The 24,072-nt window shown below is 41.5% G+C and overlaps 1 protein-coding gene across 1 annotated transcript in view; it reads left to right on the top strand.

The window, feature by feature from the left end:
• The first annotated feature begins 7,674 nt into the window (after positions 1 to 7,674).
• The window catches only part of fa2h (fatty acid 2-hydroxylase), a 90,608-nt gene continuing 74,210 nt past the window's right edge, over positions 7,675 to 24,072 (top strand). Inside the window, exon 1 of the mRNA XM_048606074.1 lies at positions 7,675 to 8,636. Coding sequence (XP_048462031.1) covers positions 8,331 to 8,636 — 306 coding nt within the window. The 5' untranslated portion in view covers positions 7,675 to 8,330. The remainder of the gene's footprint in view (positions 8,637 to 24,072) is intronic.

The following is a 24,072-nucleotide window of genomic DNA, read 5'->3' as shown; positions in this document are numbered from 1 at the left end:
TTATCACCGAAACAGATTTGATCATTTATCTTACTGCTGTTTCCAGAACATGTGTGATTGCTATAATGCAGTTTGCTGTGGAGGTTCTTCCTCGCCCAAATGGACTATTCACTTTGCATGGACAGATGGTGGTACAGTGAGTAATAAGCAGTTCTATCCAGAGACTGATCCTTTGGAACATTGAAACAACACCCTCTCCCCGGTCAATTCAGTGAAATTCATCAGGAAGGAAAGTCTGCTCGCAATGTTATCGCATATTCTGAAGAAGGGTCTAGGCCCGAAACGTCAGCCTTCCTGCTCCTCTGATGTTGCTTGGCGTGCTGTGTTCATCCAGCTCTACACCTTGTTATCGCATATTCACCTTGTTGCTTTAACAAAGTAACAAGTAAGTACAGTGTTACACTTTGGCATTATTATAGAATTTACAAAGCATGTTACTTCTGAAATAACTGCACAGAGGCTGGTATCCCGTCACCAAGTCACCCGTTATTTACATGTGCACAGTTTATGGGGCTCTGATCAGCTATCTTAGAGCCAGTCCCTTGAGTGAGGAGAGTCTCTAAACCCCCTTTTAATATCTGTCAGCCAGGGCTCACTAATTGGCCCAGGTTAATAGCCCCAATCAAGGATCTCACAGTCAATAAGATGCACCTGGCCCCCATTACAATCACTACAACTTAATTCATGACAACATATGTTCAAATAGTAGCATTAAAACAATGTTGCTTAACTTGTATTAAATTGGTAATCAAAAATACTTGAAAAGTATTTTTATTTCATTTCATTCAAAGTCTGTATCAATAGTTTTATTGTCTTGTGTCACCATGATAGCTTTTCCATCACCTTCTGCCTGATGGATGCACATGAGCTCCAACTTGTCAGTGGATGTTGTTAGAGACCTCTTGGAATCATTTGTCCCACGTTGCCCTTTGTTATCCCATGAGCTCTACCTTCATTTACGTATTGACGCAAGTATGCTATTTGGATCATACCTTTTCAAAAGTAAATGCATGTAAATTGTGAGGTCTACAAAGGGAAACAAGACCTTGTATGAGGAAGGTGCAGAGCTGGATGAACACAGCAGGCCAAGCAGCATCATAGGAGCAGAAAGGCTGGCATTTCAGGCCTAGACCCTTCATCAGGATTCTCCAGCATCTGCAGTTCCTACTATCTCTTGTATGAGGAAGCTCTTGTTCTCTGCAAAAACCCAATAGATGGTGATGCTGCAAGATAAGAGACAAACATATCAGAGGCTGATCCTTAAAATGACTTCAATGAGAGACATTGGGTAATGCAGCATTTTGTGCATTAATACTTCCATCAATTATTTTATTTATAACCAACATTTGTGGCAGCGAACACCAGAACCGAGTTCTTATGAGTGGATGAATTTATCTAATGATTTATGAATATCTCTGATGAATATGAAAATTAGCATATGTCCAAGATGTAGATGCACATAGAAATACTGTAAGAGCTGTAAACACTATCAAGGGCACGTAAGGGTAAATCGAGTCATAGAGTTATACAGCTTGGAAACAGACCCGTTGGTCCAACTCATCCATGTTGGCCAAATGTCCTAAACTGATCTAGTCACATTTGCCAACATTTGGCTCATATCCCTCTATACCCTAAATATTCATGTACCCATCCATGTGCCTGATGAATATTGTAATTGTACCAGCCTTTATCACTGTTAAATATTTCCCCTCTCACCTTAAACCTATGCCATCTAGTTTTGGACTCCCCTACCCTGGGGAAAAGATTTTAGCTTTTCACCCTATCTACTACCCCTCATGATTTTATAAACCTCCATAAAGTCAACTCTCAGCCTCCGACGCTCCAGGGAAAATAGTCTCAGCCTATTCAGCTTCTCCCATTAGGTCAAACACTTCAATCCTGGCAACATTCTTGTGAAATTTTTCTGAACCTTTTCAAGTTTAACAACATCTTTCCTATAGCAGGGAGACCAGAACTGAATGCTGTATTCTAAAAGTGGCCTCACCAATGTCCTGTACAGCTGCAACATGCCCTTTCAACTCCTTTACTCAATGCACTGACCAATGACAGCAAGTGTGCCAAATGCCTTCTTCACTATCCTATCCACCTGTGAATCCACTTTCAAGGAACTATGCACCTGCACCCTCGGTCCCTTTGTTCAGCAACATGCCCCAAGGCCCTACCATTAACTGTATAGTCCTGCCATGATTTGACTTACCAAAATGCAACACCTCACATATATCTTAATTAAATGGCATCTGCCACTTCTCAGCCATTGGCACATCTGATTAAGGTTCCACTGTACTCTGAGATAACCTTCTTTGCTGCCCTCCACATCTATTTTGGTGTCATTTGTAAACTTAACAACTGTATTCCCTATGTTCACATCCAAATCATTTATATAAATGATGAAAAGCAGTGGACCCAGCACTGATCCTTGTGGCACACAATGATCACAGGCCTCCAGTCTGAAAAGCAACCCTCCAATACAACCCTCTGTCTCCTACCTTCAAGCCAATGTTGTATCCAAAGTGTTTGTGGATGTTACGTTGGATGCAGAGGGTCATCCTCAAACACTTCCGCCAACTCCAATTAGGCCCCACCACCCAGAACAGCTTCCACTCCCCACCCCTCTCTGTCTTCTGCAAGGACCATTCCCTTTGCAAGGACCTTCCCTTCCTGAGCTCAGGCCACAGTCCCCACCAACCACTCCAACCCGCCCCCTGGTACCTTCCCCTGTAACCGTAAAAGATACAACACCTGCCCACACACCCACCTCCCTCACCTCCATTCAGGGCCCTAAACAACCCTTCCAAGTGAGGCAGAGCTTCACCTGCATCCCCTCCAACTTAGTCGATTACATCTATTCCTCCCGATGTGGTCTTCTCTACGTCGGTGAGACCAAATGTAGACCAGGTGACCATTTTGCCGAGCATCTCCACCTGGTCCGCAATGACCAACCTAACCTCCTGGTCACTGCCCATTTCAACTCCCCATCCCACTACCCCTCCGACATGTCTGCCCTCTGTCTCCTCTAGTATCACAGCGATTCAGAATGCAAATTTGAAGAACAACACCTTATCTTCTGCCTGGGCACCCTACAGCCTGGAGGATTCAGCATTGAGTTCTCCAATTTCAAATAACCATCCTACCCATCCCCCAGGCTCCCTTTCCAGCCCCACCTCCTCCCTTCCAGCCCACCTTCTGACCCTCCCTTCCAGCCACCAGCCAGGTTCATCTGTCCCATCGACCAACCAGGTCGTATCCACCAGCAGTGTCCACCTATCACCACCATTCCAACTCCACCCCTCCACCCTGCTCTTTATCTGCAGCTCCCCTTACCCCCACATCCAAGCCTGAATACCCAAAATGTTAACTTCTCCTTTCCTCCAGATGCTGCCTGGCCTGCCATGTTCTTCCATCCATCAGTTTGACTGTCCTTTTCTGTAACTATTTTAAAACTAGATCAATTGTGTTTTGGTGTAAAGGAAAAAAATACCATTTTGTTTGATTATTTGAGAGTCTGGTTGCTGAAATTACAAACAGCAACTATGGTTTATAGGAGTAATTCAGTTAAAATATTGGCTTTTTTAAAATTAAAAATCACTGTGGTAGTGAATAACAACCACTGCTCCTGATGTATAATAATATTTGGACTGAACAATATGGAGCAAAATGGAATCGAATTAATTGTGCAATTCATCATTAATTAATTGTAATTAAAATATTCGAACAAGGAAATACAAGGATCAGTAAACAAGGAATGAAGGAACACCCAATTCAAACAAGACAATTCAATAAAGTATCACTGATGATCAGAATGGGCACTAAGTGACCAATGCAGTCAACCCTGAAATAGCAAACTACTCCCACCTCCACTATTCATAGTATTTATAAAATGTAATAAAACATATAATTGTTTCACGATACAACATGACATCAATACATGACATTACAAGAGCTTTGTTATTCTTTTCATAAACAAAACAATTCATTACTAATTAAGCACCCTCTTTAAAAGAGGCACTATTACAATTCTGTATCAAAATCTTAAATGGTAACTGACCAACTTTCATTAATATGTAATTCCTCCTAGGACTGACGATGCACTCTACTAGCCCCTCCATGCCATCCCAGCCATTGAAGATCTCAAGTTTATTGTTGGACAATGCATGCTTCCTCTCCAGGGACATGTGTTTCATGTTATTCAAACATTTCCTAATTGTAAGTCACAGATTTGTACAAACTACATAAAAACAAATAAATTGGTTACAATTCATGCAGAAATTTTAAACACAGCATTGTATATATCATGTTTCAAACGTGAATTTCAAATATTCGAACAAATGCAAATAATGAGGTTTGTGAACGAATCCTTACCAGGCACTATGTTTCATTTGGATATGCACAATTAACAGATTGGATGACTGAAACATATTAGTCGTCAGTGGTATCTGAACTCAGATTAATGAAAAAAACACTGCCCTCATTTGGTGTTATGTTTCTGCAAAGTTGAGCCCTACTTTCCAATCTTTTGGCAGTTTCCTGGTGAAAGTCAAGAAATCATCAGCTGCTAGATACAACCTAATAGGCCAAAATTAACAAGAAGAAAATCTGCAAAAACCTGATACTCCTAAATGTAAAAGAAAACATAGAAAAAAAATCTTGAATATTATTTATGCTTTTCATGGTAGCGCAGTTGTCAATTGGTGCGCAAGGATCCACAAATAAAAGTGATAATGACCGGATAAAATTTTAGTGATGTTGGTTGAGGTAGAAACATTAACCAGGAGTTAGCCACAACAATCTGTATTTATATAGCACATTTAACATTGAAAAATATTGCAAGGTGCTAAACAATAGCAGTATCAATAAAAACCTTGACTTTTTTTTGACACTGAGCCATCTAAGCAGAAATCAGGAGAAATGATCAAAAGCTTCCTCAGATAGAGATCTTTACAAAATGTATATTCACACACCAGCTCCAAAATAATAAAGCTTCATAAGGAACATTATAAAACAAAATATGACACTGAGCCACATAATGAGATATTACGCCTGATGACTAAAACCTTGGTCAATGAGGTAGGTTTTAAGGAATGTTTTAAGGAAGGCTTTAAAGGAAAAAGGTTTGGGAGATGGGAAGAGAGGTGTGGTGATGGAATTCCAGAGCTTAAGACCTAGGCAACTGACAGCACAATCAGCAAATGTGCCGTGATTAAAACAGGGATGTTCAAGAGGCCATTATTAGAGGAGAGCAGATATCTTGGAGGGTTGTGGGATGGGAGGAATTTGAAAACAAAAGTTATGAGAATTTTAAAACTCAAGATGTTGCTTGGTTGGAATCCAATGTGGAACACTGAGCACATGGATGATAGCAGAATGGAAACTGGTATAAATTAAGACACAGGCAGCAGAGTTTTGGATAAACTTTGGTAGAATGTGAGAGACGAGCCGGGATACATTGAAACAGTCAAGTCTCAGAATAACTGTGGCATGCATAAAAGTTTCAGCAGCAGATAGCCTGAGACAGTAATGAAGTTGGGCAATGTTATTGAGGTGAAAATAAGCAGTCTTGTTGCTGGTATAAATGAGGTGAAAACTTCATTTTAGGGTTAAATCTAACATCAAGACTATGAGTAATAGCTGAAAGTATGGCTGCCAGTGTGATGCTCCTGAAGTCAGAAGTGGAGATGTACAGCTTTCTCAAGAGATTTGTAGGGCTAAAGGAGAACATACAGATGGAAGGCAGCAGAAATAAAAAAAAATAAAAAAATTTAAATTTGAGGCTTTGTTGCAAGCACCGGGATGACGAGCGAATAAGATTTGGAGTGAATTAAAGTATGGCAGCAGATTTGTATGAGCACGAATTGAAGTGGTGTGGAAGGTAATAGCTGATGAGAAGAGCTTTTCAGTAGTCAGTTCTTTAAGTAAGAGAAGTACAAGTGAGGGTTCCTGCAGCCGAAGAGCTGAGGGAGAGTTGGAATCATGTGACATTACTGAGGTGGAAATAAGCAGCCTTGATCACAATGTGGATAAATATTTGGAAACACAACTCAGGATCAAACAACACAGAGGTTCAGAACTGAATATAGAAGAATAAGAGGCAACCTTTTGAAATACAGATTCTTAGAGGACTTGACAGAGTATAACTGGAAAGGTTGCTTCGCATTGTGGGGACTCTAGGACCAGAAGGCATAATCTCAGAAAAAGGAGTTGCACATTTCAAACAAGAGATGAAGAGGAATTTGTTCTCTCAGCAGGTAGTGAATATGTGGAGTTCTTTATCACAGAGGGCTGTCAAGGTCCGGGTCATTAAGTATACTCAACACTTAACTGCGATAGACAGATCTTTAGAATTTTAATCAGTACAGTATCAAGGGTTATAGGGAAAAGATAGGAAAGTGGAGTTGAGGATTATGAAATTGGCCATGATCTCATTGGGGGAATTTACTTGAGAGGGTGAATGACCGATATCTGCTCCTGTGTCTAATGGTGTTACTCAGTTTAAAGGAGAAACTAGGGATGAAAATAATGACGAGGAGATGGTATGACCAAAAGAAATAGCTTCAGTCTTTCCAGTATTTAGTTTGAGGAAATTTCCATTTGCCCAATAGTAAATGATGGACAAGCAGAATCAGAGACTATGCAGGGGTCCAAGAAGGGACTTTGAGGGAGAGAGGAGAGTGTTATCAGAAAATTTGCCAAATCTCAAGGTATATTCAAATGATTTTGGCAAGGCTTAGTATGTAGATGAGAAATCTGTAAGTGTAAGGGTTAGCCTAGTCCTAACCCTTACACTATCACAAGAGTAGATAATTTTGGAACTCCATAGTTAATGGTACAGGAGCAGGAAAAGAAGCCATTGTCAGTGATTCACTGTATAAACGGATAGGTAAGAAGAAGCAAGCTGGGGCAGATTTACCCAGCTGGATGGAGGAGGATGTACTGACAAAGGATGGTGTGGTCAACCATATCAAAAGGTCGAGAAGGATGCGAACGTGAAATTGTGGGAATGATCGGCACAGATTTAGGAAGTGAATACATAGGTAAAAGACTTTTGGGAGGAAACGAAAAGGAATAGCACCACGGGATCTTTTATACCCACGGGAGACGCAAGCGAGGCATTGGTTTAATGACTCAGCTGAAAAACAGCATCTCTGGTAGTGCAGAAATCCTACAGCGCGCGCACACACACACACACACAGATTTCAGCCTGGATTATTTACTTGAGTTTCTTGGATGGGATTTGAAGTATTTAACTTAAAGACAATGTAGCCACTGAGCCAAGGCTTGTGTTTCCAAACAAAAATAACAAATACTTGGCAGGTGATACTGAATTTCATCTCTCTAATTGAACAAGTGGGTATACGTCAGCTTCTTGACACATTATTTATCTTAATGTGAAATTTACAGCCTAAGTGCTTACCTTATTGAAATTGTTTATTTATACTGAATCAGATCAATCTGGTTAATTCCACCACACTCAAAGCATGGAGGTAAGTCAAAAAAAACTTTGAAAACTTCTTCAAAGTTGGGGAGATCAGAATATTTTGTCTTCCAACTGAAAGGCGTGGAGGAGAGGAACCTGTTCCTCGATGGAATCATGTTGTGCCATATGAAAAGAAGAGCCTTGGGATGTTTCGTTATATGAAAACTGCATTCAACAACAACCTACATTGATATAGAACCTTTAATATGGTTTGAAAGAAAACAGCTCAAGGTGCTCCAAGAAGCGTGCAATCAGGCGAAATTTAACACGGAGAGACACCACCCCCCCACCCCCAAAACCCAATGAGGAGAGGGGAGGGAAAGTTCAGTCTTCACGAGATGACTGAAAGGAGGTAAGAAGTGGAAAGGCTGAGGGACACAGAGAGAGAAAATTATCCGGAGGCAATGAAAGAGGTTAAGTGAAACAGTCGAGCTCAGCTGAAAACTTAATGGGACAAACTGGAGGGGATGGAGGGTCAGCAGGAAGACAGGACATTGAGATGCTACAGGAAGGACAACACTCGGTGGGGGGGGGCTGCAGCTGCAGGTGCAGGTCAATCCAAAATCCAAAACACAAAAGCCCTGCCCAAAACTCACAAGGAAGGGACTCTGTATTGAAGACTGTCATGAATATTAATGTAGAAGTGGAAGGCGGGGCTGCGTCAGGTGTATGCTGGCGCCGTACTGCCTTATGTTAATAGCGGGCAGTGAGAGGGAGCTGGGCTGTACACTAGTGGAATGTGAGTGTTGGAAAGGGAGGTAAGGACAGGACCGGGCGGTGAATACACAGCACTGAAAGATAAAGAGAGAGAGATACACGCACAGATTAAACAAAAATTATGGAGAAGCGTTACTTCACCATAGCCGAAGTGCAGGAGAACACGACGGTGGATTCCTGCTGGATCATCCACGGGCGGCGGGTCTACGACGTGTCGTCGTTTATCCAGCGGCACCCGGGCGGCGAGCAGATGATCGTACGGCGGGCGGGTACGGATGTGAGCCGGGACATGGCAGGACCTCCGCACCGGCATAGCTCGAACGCGCACCGCTGGCTACAGCAGTACTACATCGGGGAGCTGAGCACAGACTGCGGCGCCCAGGAGGAGGAGGAGGAGGAGGAAGAAATATTCTCTCAGAAAAAACAGGTAACTCCAAGGGAAGGGGATGGAAAGTTTTTGGGCATCCTCTAAGCAAGACCACCCCCCTCTTGCCCCCTTCTGGGTCATCCGCTGCAGAGCGCCTCCCCACCTTATTCACACAAGTGACATTTTGTGCAAAGTCAGCTTTTGAACCTACTAAGGGAAAGAACAGCAAAGTGGAAGTAAATGAGAAAGTTAACGCGGAACATTTAAAAAAACACACACACACGAAGTAGAGTTTTAATAGAGTTAACTGTGGAGTGAGGGAAATGGTTCGTACAGCGATGAACTCCCAACTTGGGGGAGGGGGTGATGGAATCTTTCTACACAATATTTTAAAATATGTCCGTGTAAACAACATACCCGGAAGCTCTGCATTCTACCATGATTTAATGCTGAGCCTGTTTTCTGTTTTTCTTACAATAAGAAAGCACCTGCTCCAGTCCTTGGACTGAAAAGCAAGGCTAGTGTCTGGAGGGAAAAGATAGCAGAGACGCGTCTCCTAATGGGTGCGGGGGAGCTTTTATTTTGAGTTTTTCAAAGAAAAATCCAAATCAGACCGAAAGTAAAACAGACTGAGGCTTGTGACACATCTCGGAAGGGGGAAATGGGCTCAAGAAATACTAAGTATTTACTAGCTGAGTTGCTGGGAGATTTGTACCCAGGAGAGAGTGGAGCTGATCGCAGACCTGGATAAACAGGTGCAGCAAGAAAACAAAGGGCGTTAACCAGCAGGTTAATAACCAAACCGGTTTAGCAAGAGCATTGGGGCCCACAGTTCGCATTTATTTCTCGCATTTCTGCCTCCACCGCCACCCTTTTTTTTCAAAAAATTGGCATACGTAGGGGTGTGGGTATGGGAGATGAGACTTGAACGTGAATTTTAAAACAAGCCCTTAAATTTTTCGATCGTACCGAAACTTCAACCTCCAAATGTAAACTGTTGCCAGAGTTCTGTGGTTGCACGAACCCGAGAGGAATTGGCCATTGTAAGTTCACAGACCGACCTCCCCATTTGGTTTGTCCCTTTGTGAAATTTGTCACTACATTAGAAGGTACAACACTCGAATTGCGCGGCTTTTATGCCCCGTGTTACTAATTTCTTACATGTAGCTGGATGAATACCTTTTTTTAAATCAAGTTATTTGGTAATGGCCATTAGACGGAAATTGTCAAATTCACAGTGGCGATTTTCTTGTGCTATTTTTAATTATTGTGTCATTCTTTGATAGAACTATCCGCTTAGTATCATTTCCCTTCAGTATCATTTCCCTTCAGCTCACTGATTTTTCATTCGAGTATTTCTCAAATCCATTTTAAAATTGCTACAGAATCTGCTTCTGCCGTTTTTTTTTCAGACGTTGTAGATGACCTGAACACACTTTTTAAAACCAGTCCTTCTGTGCTCCTGGTCTTCCGCAAATCACTCCAGTCTTTTCAATTACCAACCTGGTCACTGGAAAGTTCCTCCTTTTTTTTGTATTGTCTCAATCATCTCTGCATTTGTACATTCTCCTATGATCCTCTTCGCCTTCTCTGTTCGAAGATATTTCCCAGTCTCAGGACATCAATGAAGTGCATGGTCCCTGGAATCATTCTAATACGTCAGTTTTTCGCCTGCTCTAAGGCTTTACATCATTCTTCAGGAGTTGAACTCCGAATTGGACATGAGGCCTGATCAGTATTTCAAAAGATTTGCCATTACATTCATGCAATTGCTATCTCCATAAATATTACAAAAAGTATCATTTCTTTGCACGCACTGCCATTTCTACTACTCCTGTACTTTCAGCAGTTCATTGCCTCAGCTTTCTTTGCAGCTGTTTAAAATTGTACCGTTTAGTTCATTATGGCTGTTCTCAGCCTTTCTATCAAAGGCTACCCTTCACATTACCTTAAATCTCATGTCATGACTGCCTGTTTGCCCAGTCTCTCGTGCCGGCTCCTGTCCTCACTGACTTGTGACACTTGAGATTTGTACCATTAGCAAATTTTTGAATTTGTGCCCTGAATACCAAGTCCAAGTCATTAACATGTACGCCAAAAAATCTTAAGCCAACCCATAAAACCTGCTTGTTAAAACTCTTACCAATAAAAGATGTGCTGGTGTTAGCAAAAACATGCTTTACTTGATTATCTTTTATTTCGTAGTGGTTAATTTGTATCTAAGGTGACAAGGTAAATTTAACAATACGAAAAAGTTACAATGGAAAAACATCATGGAACTGATGGAGAAGTGAGAGACCAGCAGTGATTTTGTACATGAATAGCTTCTGTGGGTATTGGAGGTGATGTAGTTGGAAGCAAGGCAACATTGTGTGAACAATTGTTCTGCAATTTTTGGATAAAGGCTCAGGCAAGTTTTTACATATAGGAAATGTAGTCAAAATTGTATATTTGGATGGACTATTGAGAATCGAGGACTTTTATAGCCACTTCCTGATTTTAAATTAGCATTATTCTAATGTTAGTAGCAATGCATGTATGCACAAAATTGTATTCCATACAAAATACATTCTCACTTTACTCTTGGAATTGAAACCTTGCAGCAATAGTTTGAGCTTTCTATGGGATGTGGGTACTACTGTGTATTCCAGTACTTGATGCCCATCCCTAATTGCCCTGGTGAAGGTGGTGGTGAGTTGCTTTGAGAACAACTTGGATACCTACCCCTTTCTGTTTGTTACATGTTACCTGGACACCAGTGGCGAACTTGCTCTTGTGAACATTTGTGAATTGATCTTTAGGCATCTAGAAGAGCCTGGATGACATTTTAGTTCTTTGCAAAGACCTATTATCAACTCTGTTTTCTTCTCCCCACCAATAGTTAGCTCAGGTTATCAGCGCAGTCTGTAGGTATGTGTGGTACCTAAAATGTGCCCAAGTGCTACGTTTGGTAACTTGGGTCTGAAATTACTCTTGGCTTCAAGTGGACTGTTGGCTGAATTTCTTTCATGTTTTCTTCCCTGCCTTGCTGTGATACCAGCATTAAAGTTGACCTCCCCTTTCTTTCAGGGTTTCAATATTGAACATGTAATTCTCCAGCAATTGTGTGGTTCACCTCCTCTTCTGTCATCTTAAAAAGAATGTAATCCTAAAAATCCCCACATTCATGATTTTAAGTGATGAATCTTTAAATTGGGAGGGATGTAGCAGGTTTCTGTTCAAGTCTTAGGCTGTTTTCTTTCAGTTATCAGCCCTTTGAGAGCTTATTGTGTCTCAGGGTGAGAATGCCACAGTGGTTGAAGATGAAATAATAATGCATCTTTGCAGCAAACGTTCATTGAGGTAGTATGATTTGGATAAACGTGAGTTTGAATTTTATGGTGAATCTAGCAGAGTGTTGCTCATACTGGGTCACAGGACGTGATCTGTAAATGAGGGAACGCAATATTCTTTGAGGAACTGTTCTACTTATTCCAAAGGCAGAAATGTCACTGCCACTAATACTGTCAACCTTCTTCTTCCTCCACATCCAAGTCTGAATCGACCAAATAGTGAAAATTAGAAGCAGACTATTCAGCTTCTTGAGCCTGTTGTTCCATTCGGTAAGAGACCGATCTCTTCGCTTTGAGTTCCACATTGCCACATACTCTAGATGAACTTTTGGTTTCCTTGCTTAACAAGAATCTATTCACCTGTTCATAAATATATTCGATGCCCTGTCTGTTCTGCCTTCTGATGCAGGGACTTCCAAAGTCAGTCAACTATCAGAAAAGTTAAAGGGTGACCACTAATTATTAAACAGTGTCCCTAGTTCTGGATTTGCAACAAGAGTGAGTATTCCTTCCATGTCCACCTTCTCAATACTGTTCAGGATCTTGTAAAGCTCAGTCAAATCACCCCAGTGGAAATAAGGTGAGACTCCCTAATCTTTCCTCAAGACAACCACCCACTCATGCCAGATATCAATCTAGTAAGCGTTATCTGAACCACTCAAAACACTTGCATCCGTTCTTGCGTAAGGAGACCAAAACTGCTCGTAATTTTCAAGATGTGATCTCACCAATGCACTGTATATATTTATATACACTTTATATTCTGTTACATTCATTTATAAAGTATAGAATCCCACTACTTGATTCCACTTACTTGGATAGAAACTTTCTGTGACTCGTACATTGGAACACCTCTGCACCTCAGAATTCTGCAGTCAGTCTCCATCCAAGTAATCTGCTTTTTTCTTTATTATTCTTCTTGTCAAAGCAAACGACTTCATGTTTTCCCACATTATGCTCCATCGGCCAGATTTTTGCCCACTCACTCAACCTATCAATCCGTCTGCAACTTAAATCCTCTTTGCTACATGCTTTCCTATCTATCTTGGTCTGCAAATTTAACTACCGTGTCTTCACTCCCCTCGTCAAAGTCATTGATCCACGTTGTAGAAAGGCAAGGCTCCAGCACAGAGTCCTGCAGGGCTCCATTCCTCTTAACCTGCCTATCCAAAGCAAACTCCTAATGCATATTGTTTTCTGCCAGCCTGCCAATCTTCTGTCTGTGCTGATATGTTCCCTCTTAAAGCTGCTATATTGTGCAATAACCCTTTTTTATGGTGAATCTTGTCAAATGTTTTCTGTAAATAAAAGTACAGCAAATCTACAGGGTCCCCTTTGTACACTGCTCATTATTCCTTCAAAGAACTCCAATAAATTGGTTCATGCTGACAACTTGCTGATTGCTTTGCTTTGTTTTTTCCGAGTTCAAAGCTATAACTTTGTTAACGATTTGATTCTAACTCTTTGCCCACAGCAGATGCCAGTTAGCCAGTCCTGTAACTTCCTGTTTGCTGCCACTCTCCCTTTGAGGAGGGGCAAGGGAAGGCTACTTTCCAGTCTTTCCAGAATCTAGCAATAATGGAAAATTAACACTCAATGCATCTTCTACCACATTAGCCACCTCTGTTTTTAAACCATACAATTAATTCCATTGGGAAGTGGAGACTTGACAGCTCTCAGCTCTATCAGTTTTTTTTTAGTATAGTTTTGCTAGTGACTGGAATTTCACCAAATTCTCCCCCCTCTCCTCCACGGCCTCTTTATAGCTATTACTGGGTCAGGTTTTTGTATCCTCTGTAGTGAAGACAAAAGCAAAATATTGCTGTGTTTTATCTTCCCACGTCCTTTATTTTCTACTGTTAAGTCATTCTCATACTCCTGCCGCCCACCACCAGCACTCGCATTCCTTTTCCTTTTGTGTAGTGTGGTGCCATGCTGAGTGGATTACAGTGCCTACTTTGTAATTAAGTGTTCAAATCTGCAATGCCAAAGGGCCTTTGCATGAGCCTGATATATGCATTGTCGTATGTTTTTGGGTTCTTGTGGTGCAATGATAATGTGCCTGTCCCTGAGCCAGGAGGCCTGGGTTCAAGTCACACCTGCCCCAAGACTGTGTACTAACATCTCTGAGCAGGTTGATTAGAAAATGTCTACTGTCTCTCTTTTTAAATACCCATCGAGGCTCTTGCTGTCTGTTTTTACACTTTAAGCTAGGTTCCTGTTGTACTTTCTTGTTCCTAACCAATCTCTTGACATTCTCTGCTGTTCTTAACATTCTCTGTGTATTGCCAGGATACTTTGTTCTTCATCTTGGGCAGCAAACTACAAAATAAGTCTGGAGCTTGGTTCTTCAGACCTTGTGCCTTTACATACTGGCCCCATGCCATTCTTTATGAAGGAAAGAGTACTCTGCTGTGCTTCTGTGGGATTCCAAAGCATTTTTTTTGATGGATGGATGGATTGATTTATATGCACTCATTTTGCCTTGGAGTTATGTTAGGGTCCCAAAAGTTGGGAGACATTTTGACAGCATGTAAACAGTCAATCATTTGTTATATGGGTGCAGAGTCTATAAGATACCGTGGATCATGTGAGCAGCATTGGCAAGGGCACCAGATTCCAGGCCTTAAGAATCAACCATGCAATTGGATTGCAGATTCCATTTGCTGAGTCGCTTGGCATTTCACAATGACTTAACTTTTATTATCTGGTGCTATTGCATAAATTTCTAGGTTCCTGAATTAAATTTCATTCTGTGTCATGATGTAATTTGAAATCAAGACCTCTGTTTTGCTCAGGACTATTAAAAACCTGTTTTTAATATTTTTTTTATTAGGTTTTTTTGGAGGGATGTAGGGGGAGTTAGTGGCAGGTGGGGGTTTTGAGTTGCAACATGAGAATTCAGTGTCTTGTATTATGAATTGGAATGCCGTGCCTTCAAACCAGTCTTCGGAGATTTGAGTGCATATTTCCAAGCTGATAAGTAGCACTAAGGGAGTGCTGCTCAGTCTCTTTCAGCTAGGATGCTGAGCAGGGACCCTGACTGACTCCTCGAATGAGCATGAGCAATCCCTTGGTGCTATCTTTTTTTACCAAAAAAGCAAGAAAGTGGTCATTTTCTGGCCCATTCATTCCTCAACCAACATCGCGATCAAGTCAACTGCTCATTTATCTCATTACAGTAATGGCATCCCTTCAAACTAATGTGATTATCTGTGACAGGTGCTGTATAAATGCAAACTCATTCCTAAAAATCTCACTGCTTTTATAGATTGAGATTGAATGCATGCCAGCAAAGCAGAATGATTAAATCTGTTTGACTTTTCTGATCCACCTCACTTGGTGAATAATGAAACTGTATGCAGTGTTACCTATTCCATTTCTCACACATTGTTTGGACTCCTAATTAATTAATTTTTGAGCTTAACAGTTCCTACCTTTTACAAGAGTAAAATGTTCCTTAAATATCATCCCATTGCTTTTTCTCGAATTCTCCTGATTATAGTTGCGATTGAACCAAGACGAGGCAGTTTTTATTCCAAACATATACTTTATGAATAAAGATTATCTATATAAGTATGTACAAAGGTTCTAAATCATATCTGTATAGTCTTCGCAGAGAAGCAAAACAAAACAATGGAGCTCTGACATTTCTTTGAGTTTATCTACAGTTGCAAAAAAAGGCACTTTCTACTTGTGCAGGAAGCAATTGATATTTATTTTGAGACATCAAGAGTCTGACAACTAAATGGACTCTTGATCTACTACAGTAGAAAGATCTTAGATGGTGGTCTTTCCTCATCGCCTTGGTAGCAGCTGCCCCAAGCATTAGAGTGTCCCTTAGCAAGTAGTCCTGGACCTTGGAACATGCCAGCCTGCAACACTCAGTCAAAGTCTGCCCTGCGTTGGAAGACTAACAAGTTTTGGACAGGCCAAAGAACGTCTTTCACCGACTCCAGGCGCAGTTGATGTTTGTCTTCGTGTGTGTCCTGGGGTACAGACTGTAGAGCACAGAGTCCTGCGTCGCAGAGCTGCTCAGGATGAGCCTCGATAAAAGCCACTGCATCTCTCTCCAGATCTCCTCTGCAAAGGCAGGACCATCACTGGACATGCTGTCTGTAACCGGACTGTGTATGTTTCTAATCTGGTCTACGTTTGTGCATATACATATATTTTGTATATTTTCCCTCTGGTATTACTGAAAATTTGATTTTCTGTCAAGGTGTTGGCCTGGGATCAAGCATTGGTCTTCAAAAAGTCAGTAGATCGACATGTGCTTTAGGTGTTTAATATGCTTTAGGAAAACCAAAGGTTCCTTTTCTCTATTGGAGCCACTAATCTCTTGACTGTAATCTCAACTGTTTTCCGTAATCCCAGGATTTAGGATTGACAGTACTGTAAATTTTGCAGAAAATTAGGCTGCTGAAATGAAGCCCCCTGATTTTAGATTTACGAGTAATTGCATGCAGTGGAGAAACTAATAGGTTTGCAGAAAAATTTAACTGAAAAAAAAAGTTAAATAAGTCTGCTGCCCTAAAACTGACACAAACGGTTAATGGTACTGTGAACGAACCTCTTCGTGACCTGAACTGTGGGGTGTCACCTTGTTTACACTGCAGGAGCGTGGCACCTGAAGGAACCTAGGAGATGGCTTCAGTGGCAATTCCTCTGTGATTCACAAATTGAGACAAAAGGACCCACAGCAGGTTGAGTTGGTCATATCTCACTCAGGAGCCACAGTTGCTGTACTAACATGCAGATTGGAGCCAAAAATGGTCAATGTAATGAGTTCAGCCAGCTGGACATCGCCGAATACAGGTTCCCTGATTGGGCCTATTAGTCTAGTCCAAATCAGGGAGCCCTGGCTGACAGATATGAACAGGAGTGTCAGAGGTTCTGTTCACTAAGCTGGCTCTGAGGGAGCTGGTCACTGTTGAGGTGTAAATAAAAGGTGACTTGGTGACGGGATACCAGCCTTTGTGGAGTTTTCAGTGATGTTAATGATTCCAATATACTTTTCATCATGTGGCTGACTGGGAATCTCTCTGCTCTTCCTGGCTGCCATTGCTGTGTATTGAAAGGATTTACAGGTTGAACCTGTACTGTGAATGCACATTCCTCTGGCCTTAATGGCTAGGGTGAGACTCTGACCCAAGATTCTGGGTCAAAGGTGGGAATGCTACCTACTGCATGAAGAATTAATGCTGTGGGAGCTATCAGCAAATATTTACTCTATCGCTGAATGCCAAACCCCAATACCCAAGTGACATCTTGCTCAATTCCCTTGGCTATCATGTATGGCTATCCTTCCCACTCTGATTTGGTTATAGTGTAGAAATTGGCTGAAGAAGCCTTTTTGTTCTTGACATGGATTAAAGCCTCAAAAAATGCACTATTTGCCAAAACCTCTCAACCTGCATGCTTCCGGCACATTGTCTTGGCACAAAGTATTCTCCAGCCTGTTAATTATGTCGGAAATGTCTGGAGGCATAATCTCCTGCTCAGACCTCATTATACTACTTGTGTTCCAATCTGAAAGTTTTTTTTTGAATTAAAATTGTAGTGAATCTGTTCAAAACAGCAAAGTTTGTCAGCTTCAGTGGTCCTAAAAGGTAAACATGTGCACTCATTAGTGATAATGCTGCCCAATGGTGCAGAAACATTCATGAGGAGGTCAAATTTCAGTGACTGATTTAGGAATGGCAATTTAATCAAAAACACAAATTGGGAAAGTAGAGAAATTTAAGCAGGCAAGTTCAGAATTGAGTGTACTTGGGGGAGGAGGCTCACCAGAAATTTGTTGTGTACTACGGAAGTTCATCACCTTTTGCCTTTTATGTTTTGTTGGTAGTTTCATGATAGAGCATTTGTTATTACTTCATTGTTGACTTTGCTCTACGTAATGCAATGTGATGGAGACCTTTGGGAACAATATTCTACAAGTACCCAGTTTTCAACATTACATTTACCAGGTGTTGTGCATTGTTCATGAGTGTATAAATATGTAATTAGAGGCCTCCTGTGGCACTGTGGAGGTGGCCCTACCTCTGATCCAGGAGGTCTGGGTTCAAGTCCCACCTGCTCCAGAACTATCAGCACAACATCTCTAAATAGGTTGACTGGAAAATATCTATAAATATGCAGTGATGAGGATGTTACGGCCTGCTATTCAAGAAATGATAATTGTTACTGACCAGAAATGCAAGTTTGGATAAATATGTAATCAGGGGCTCCTGTGGCTCAATTGTCGTGTCCCCATCTCTGAGCCAGGAGGCCCAGACGCTCATCTCACTTGCCGCAGAGGTGTCATCATACATCGGAACAGGTTGGTTTAAAATAATCTACAAATCTCTCATGGGGGGGCATTTGTGGCGGGGGGGTGTTGAGGGGTGGAGAAGGTTTCAAATTTGAGGCATTAGGGGAAACTACAGCGGTGTCGTTGTGATCATTCTGAATGATCTGACGTATTTTGAGATTGTGCCAGAGTCCACCCTTCGATCCAACTTATCCACATGACCATGTCCCCAATTGCCTGCTGTTGGCCCATATCTCTTTAACCCGTTCCTATTCATGTAGCTGTCTAAATGTCTCTTAAAATGTTGTGACTATACTTGCATCCGCCACTTCCTCTGGCAGTTCATTCCACACACTAATCACTCTGCATTTAAAAAAAAAAGTCGCCCCTTGCATCCTTTTTAAATCTTTCTCCACTCCCCTTTAAAAATATGCCCTCTCGTTTTGAACTAGGGAAAAGACTCTTGCTGTTCACTTTGTCTAAGCCCCTGATGGTTTTATAAACCTTTTTATGTGATGCAATGGGGTTCAGTGACCAGAGAGTGCAGTCTGTGCCTGCACCTGAAGGTCATGGCTTTGCTTTTCAATCTGACGTGAAGGAAGGCGAAACTTGTTACTTATTAAATTGTTGGAGCTGCAAGCAGACCAGTGCCTGGGTCCTAATGGGCTTCATCCGAGGTTTTTCTAAAATAAGTGCTAGCGAGCTAATTGATGCATTAGTTTTAATTTTCCAAAACATCATGGATCTGGAAATGGTCCCATTGAATAACGGGGGGAAGAAAAGGAGGGAAATAGAAAACTGGGAACTGTACAGGCCGGTTACTTTAACCTCTGTCATAGGGAAATCTTAGAAGCTATGACTGAAGAAATTCTAGCAGAGCGCCCTGCAGTTCTGTGTGCATCTGACCCAAAGCTCCGGGTTTGGTCACAGGAAATGGCACCCAGGAGAGAAGGGCTCTGCCAGTCTAAGGTATACAATGTGGCTCCACTCCCCTGCTAGCTTAAAGCTCCAAGACCACTTGCAGGATGATGTAGGGAAATTGAGCTCCAGGACTTCAACATGAGCTTTATGGAAGGGAAATCCTATTTAACCAGTCAACTCAAGCTCTTTGAGGTGGTGGTAAAGTGCTCAGAGTAACTGGGAACTGGAGAGTTTACTTGGACTTCCAGAAGAGATTTTAATAAGAAGCGATATCAAAGCTCATGGTGTTGGTTGTTTACATGTTCACCTCGATTTAGAAATTTTGATAAGCGAGCATGGTTTGCATGGCGTAAGTGGTATGCTAAGCGGATCAGTGCAGGTGCCTCAATTTTTTTTTTTTTTTTTTTACACAACTTGTGTAATGACTTGTACGAAGGGATCGAAAGTATGGTTACTATACTTGCCAGTGACTGTGACCCAGATGCATAGAAAACTAAGTTGTAAAGGAAATGTAAGGAGGCTAGATAAGGATATAATAGGTTAAGTGAGCAAGCAAAGATCTGGCATATAGGTATTGTCCAGTTTGGCTGGAAGAATAGAAAATTGTATTTATCTAAAATGGTGAGAGGATGCAGAGGGATCTGGCTGTCCTTGTGCACGAATTGCAAAAGACTTTGTAGGCATGTGCAAAAATTTTAAAATGGGAAAGCAAATAGACAATTTTCATTTTAAGGGGGAATTGAATACACAAGTAGGTAGGAAGGTTAAGCTTCAGTTATACAACACATTTGGTGAGACTACAATCTGGAGTAATGTGTAGTATATTGACATAATTCCTTAAATCAGGAGACCAATGTGTTGGAAGCAGGTCAGAGAAGATTTACTAGCCTAATACCTGGAATGGGCAAGTTGCATCTGAGAAAAGGTTGGACAGGCTGGGCTTGTATCCATTTTTTTTTTTTAAGGTGAATTAGCGGCGATTTTATTGAAATATGAGAACTTGAGTCAAGGCAGATTGGATGTGGAAAAGATCTTTCCTATTTTTGTTGGGAGAATCTCCATCTCAGCTTCACAGCTTAAATAAAAAAAGGGGCACCCATTAATGATATGAAGATTTTAAAGTATTTTGAGCTCCTAAAATGGCAGTGGAAGCAGAGTCGCTGAATATTGTTGAGGCAGAGGAAGATGGTTTCTTAATAAGTAGTAATTCTTAGGGCAGCATGGTAGCTCAGTGGTTAGCACTGCTGCCTCACAGCCCCAGGGACCTGGGGTGGGTGCCTATCTATGTAGAATTTGCACATTCTTGGCATGTCTGCATGGGCTTCCACTGGATGCTCCGGTTTCCCCCCTCAGTTCCAAAAGTATAGAGGTTAGGTGGATTGGCCATGTAACATTCAATTTGTGCAGGCGAGGTGGATTTGCTCATGGTAAATGCAGGGTTTTGGGAATAGGGTGAGTATGGGTTGGATGCCCTTGGGAGCTGGCAAAGCAAGTTCAATGGGTCAACGGCTTACTCCTGTTCCTAAATCATATTATCTTATGTGAACAGCAAAACTGATTGCAATGGAAGTGCAGTGAGCTTCTATGTTTAAATGTACCTACAGATGCAGTTGTTTGAGGGCCTGGAGATTTGAAGATGATTGGAATAATTTTTGCTCTCTACTTTGCGCTTGTACCAAAGGTACAACTAACACATTATCGTTGAGGAACCAATTACACCATGCCACTCCAATTATAATGGGGTTGGGTCTCTGTGTTCAGATACCTTGCACTGAAAGGGTGTTGGTCTGTGGTTATGCTTGGCAAATTACTGCAGTGCTTTGTTTGTTGTCTTCTGCCTTGTCCCACCTTGGCATATGCTACAGGCAGTATTTATTTCAGGTTGATAATCAAACTGCTTGGTTGCATTAAACCCCCACCCCAACTCACCCCTTCCTTTGGTGGACAAGTCTGGAGTCAGAACTGAACTTGGAACCTCTGGCTTAGCGATTGAGACACTATCCACTGTACCACAACTTCTCCTAGTCGAGATTTTTCTTTGAAAAAAGAGGGGAAGAACTTCAGATGTGTAACTCTATTCCTGATCATTCTCTGTGCAAGCCACTTTAGAAAAATCCATAAATATCCTTGCTGGTTTGTTTACTCATCTTTTTCGTAATTCATGGGATGTGTTGTCATTGGCTAGGCCAGTATTTATTGGCCGTCCCAAATTAAAAGTCACGTTATTGCGTGCAGATATGGAGTCACATGTAGGCCAGACCAGGTAGGGATTACAGTTTCCTTCTCTTAAAAGACATCAGTGAACCAGAAGGGATTTTTCCCCCAATAATTGACAATGGATTCATGGTCGTCATTAGAATCTCAATTCCAAAGATTGTGATGAATTGAAATTCCGCCATCCTGCCATGGCAGGATTCGAACCCAGGTCCCCAGATCGTTACTTGGGTTTCTGGATTAATGGTCTGATGATTAAAACAGCTTGCCCATCATGTCCTCTGTGTATCACAGTTCTGTCCTATATGTCTGGTTGTTTTGGTTGCCAGTGCTTGAACACTGCTGTCGCAATCAGTAGCAAAATCAGTGGGGTGATTAAAAGTAGTCCTTTTTTTTTCTTTTTTGCTGTGTTGTTGATGTTGGGTGAAAAGCTATTTTTAGCTCGATTGTGTGGTTGGAGGTAAAAATGGTGGAATTGTTCCTGGTTTGGAACTTGAAGCCATTTTCATCCAAAAGCTGAGTCTGTGCTGCTCATCGAATTTCCATCTGTTGCTGAGAAGCCTCTCTCTTTGCAGGCAAGCCTCAGTGGTCTCTGGAAGAGTTAGTGTTTGATTTTTATTTGTTTGCAGTTGACCTTGGCTACAGTGGATGAATGTACCATAAAATTAGCGTTCTACGCATGTCCAGCATGGATGAGACGCATCTATGTAGATGCTCATTTCATAATCTGTCCTAGAGAAGGGTCACCTTGATAAAACACAATGGTAGTTATCCCTCTGATCTTCAGTTTTGTGATAACTTGAGAATATTGGGACAAGGAAGAATTAAATTCAACTTGGAAAGAGGCCACCTTATTACCAAAGGAATATTGGTAATCCTATTAACATTAATACTGAAATATCCAAGACTTTTTTAAACTGGCAGTATATCCAACAGCTAACGCTATTGTACAGGGTGAATTAGGTAGTGTTTATTTGTATCTTGTGTCAATTCTGTTCTTGAAACTGTACTGAAGCTTTAAGCCTACGATTGAAGATTGTTGAGAAATTCAGATTGTATCAGTTATGGAATTTGAAGGCTTAACCTTCCCAAATTGCATTGTTTGCCAGCAACAGCATGGTGTGCAATTTGGGAATCTAACCTGATTCAATTGTTTTAAATGGGGGTTTAAAAAAAAAAATCACCTGTTAAAATATTGAATACATCTGTTGATGTATTGAGAACCTAATTCGGAGTGAGGTTAGCCCATTCTGTTCCTATCCTCAAGCTTGCATCTTAACGTGTGGGATCTTGTTGTGGACTTTACCTCCCATCTGTTTAATGCCCTGAGGGAGAATTCTCTGCACAATACTCCCTAATCCCCAAAAGTGGTTATGCAACACTCCAGAATAGTCATCCACCCTCGCACCTACACTGACATCCCTGATGTAATGTTTTCAACAACAAAAATAACATCTCTCTATCATGGGCAGTGCAGCAACCTTTGTGCCTTTATTGGACTGTTCCAGTTATTATGGTTCACTTTAATTGCCATCTCATGTTTTCAGTTTGGTATTCTCCAACTTGTGCTTGACAGGTCCGTAGCATCACTTTCATCTGCTTTGGTTCGTAGTGGGGCCAAATGGCCAGTGACAGTAGGTCAGTGTTGAACATTAAGTGTGTTTGACTTAGAGTCGACCTAATAAGCAACAGTTTTTACAGTCTCCCTCTGATGCAGAAAGACTGTGTTTTATGTAGTAAAACAGTTCAACCCATGGCCATATCTCAAATTGACCCTGAAATTGCAGTTTACAGCACAGCAATGTCCAATGTCCTTGATGCAGTTGCAGAGGCTTTTTTTTATTTTTTGCGTGCATTAGATAGGGAATGTTTCTCATCTGGGCTGTTAATGTTGAATAGTCATTGCTCAATCTGTTCATGAATTTACTGCCTGGCACTACCTGTCTCAAAGGCAATGTGGCACGAATGAACCACACCTGAGACTTTCCAGATTGGCTTGGCTGAGCTACAAACTGCATCAACTGATTTGAGCTGTGCACAAAAGTAGGAACATACTTTTCTGATGAAGTGTCTAGGCCCAAAACATCAGCCTTCCTGCTCCTCTGCTGCTTGGCCTGCTGTGTTCATCCAGCTCTACACCTTGTTATCTCGGATTTTCCAGCATCTGCAGTTCCTACTATCTCTCACATACTTAATCTCGCCTCCAGGCTCAGCACTTTCCTCAGAGTCCAGCAATTTTTGGGTTCGATGGCTCAATCCAATGACATAAGCACTTGACCCAGGACATATACCTGAGTGCAGGTGTTCAACCCAGCTGCATATTCCTTCTCCAAATGATTCTAAAGCATTATTTGAAGAACAGAAAGGAGCTTTTCTGAAGTCCAGGCCAATGTTTACCCATCAAAAAAGAACATATGATAAATTATCTCATTGCTGTTTGCACAAGCGAGCTGCCATGCTTCCTTGTGCTTTAACAGTGACTTCAGTACGTCACTGTGTAGTGGTTTGATTGTCTAGAGGTCACAAGATGCTTTTGAAAATGCAAGTGAATTTCAGTTATTGTTGCTGGGGTCAGTTTCACTTGTCTTCTGAAAGAAAAAGCTGAAAGAACTGCAAATGCTGTAAATCCGGGGCAAAAACAGAAGTTGCTGGAAAAGCTCACCAGGTCTGGCAGCATCAGATATTCGGAGGAAGGGTCACCGGACCCGAAACATTAACTCTGACTTTTTCTTCA

The sequence above is a fragment of the Rhincodon typus genome, chromosome 15, assembly GCF_021869965.1.
Source record: "Rhincodon typus isolate 14 chromosome 15, sRhiTyp1.1, whole genome shotgun sequence".
Taxonomy (NCBI): Eukaryota; Metazoa; Chordata; class Chondrichthyes; order Orectolobiformes; family Rhincodontidae; genus Rhincodon; species Rhincodon typus.
The sequence above is the reverse complement of the archived record's forward strand: the minus strand, read 5'-3'. Positions and strand labels throughout refer to the sequence as shown.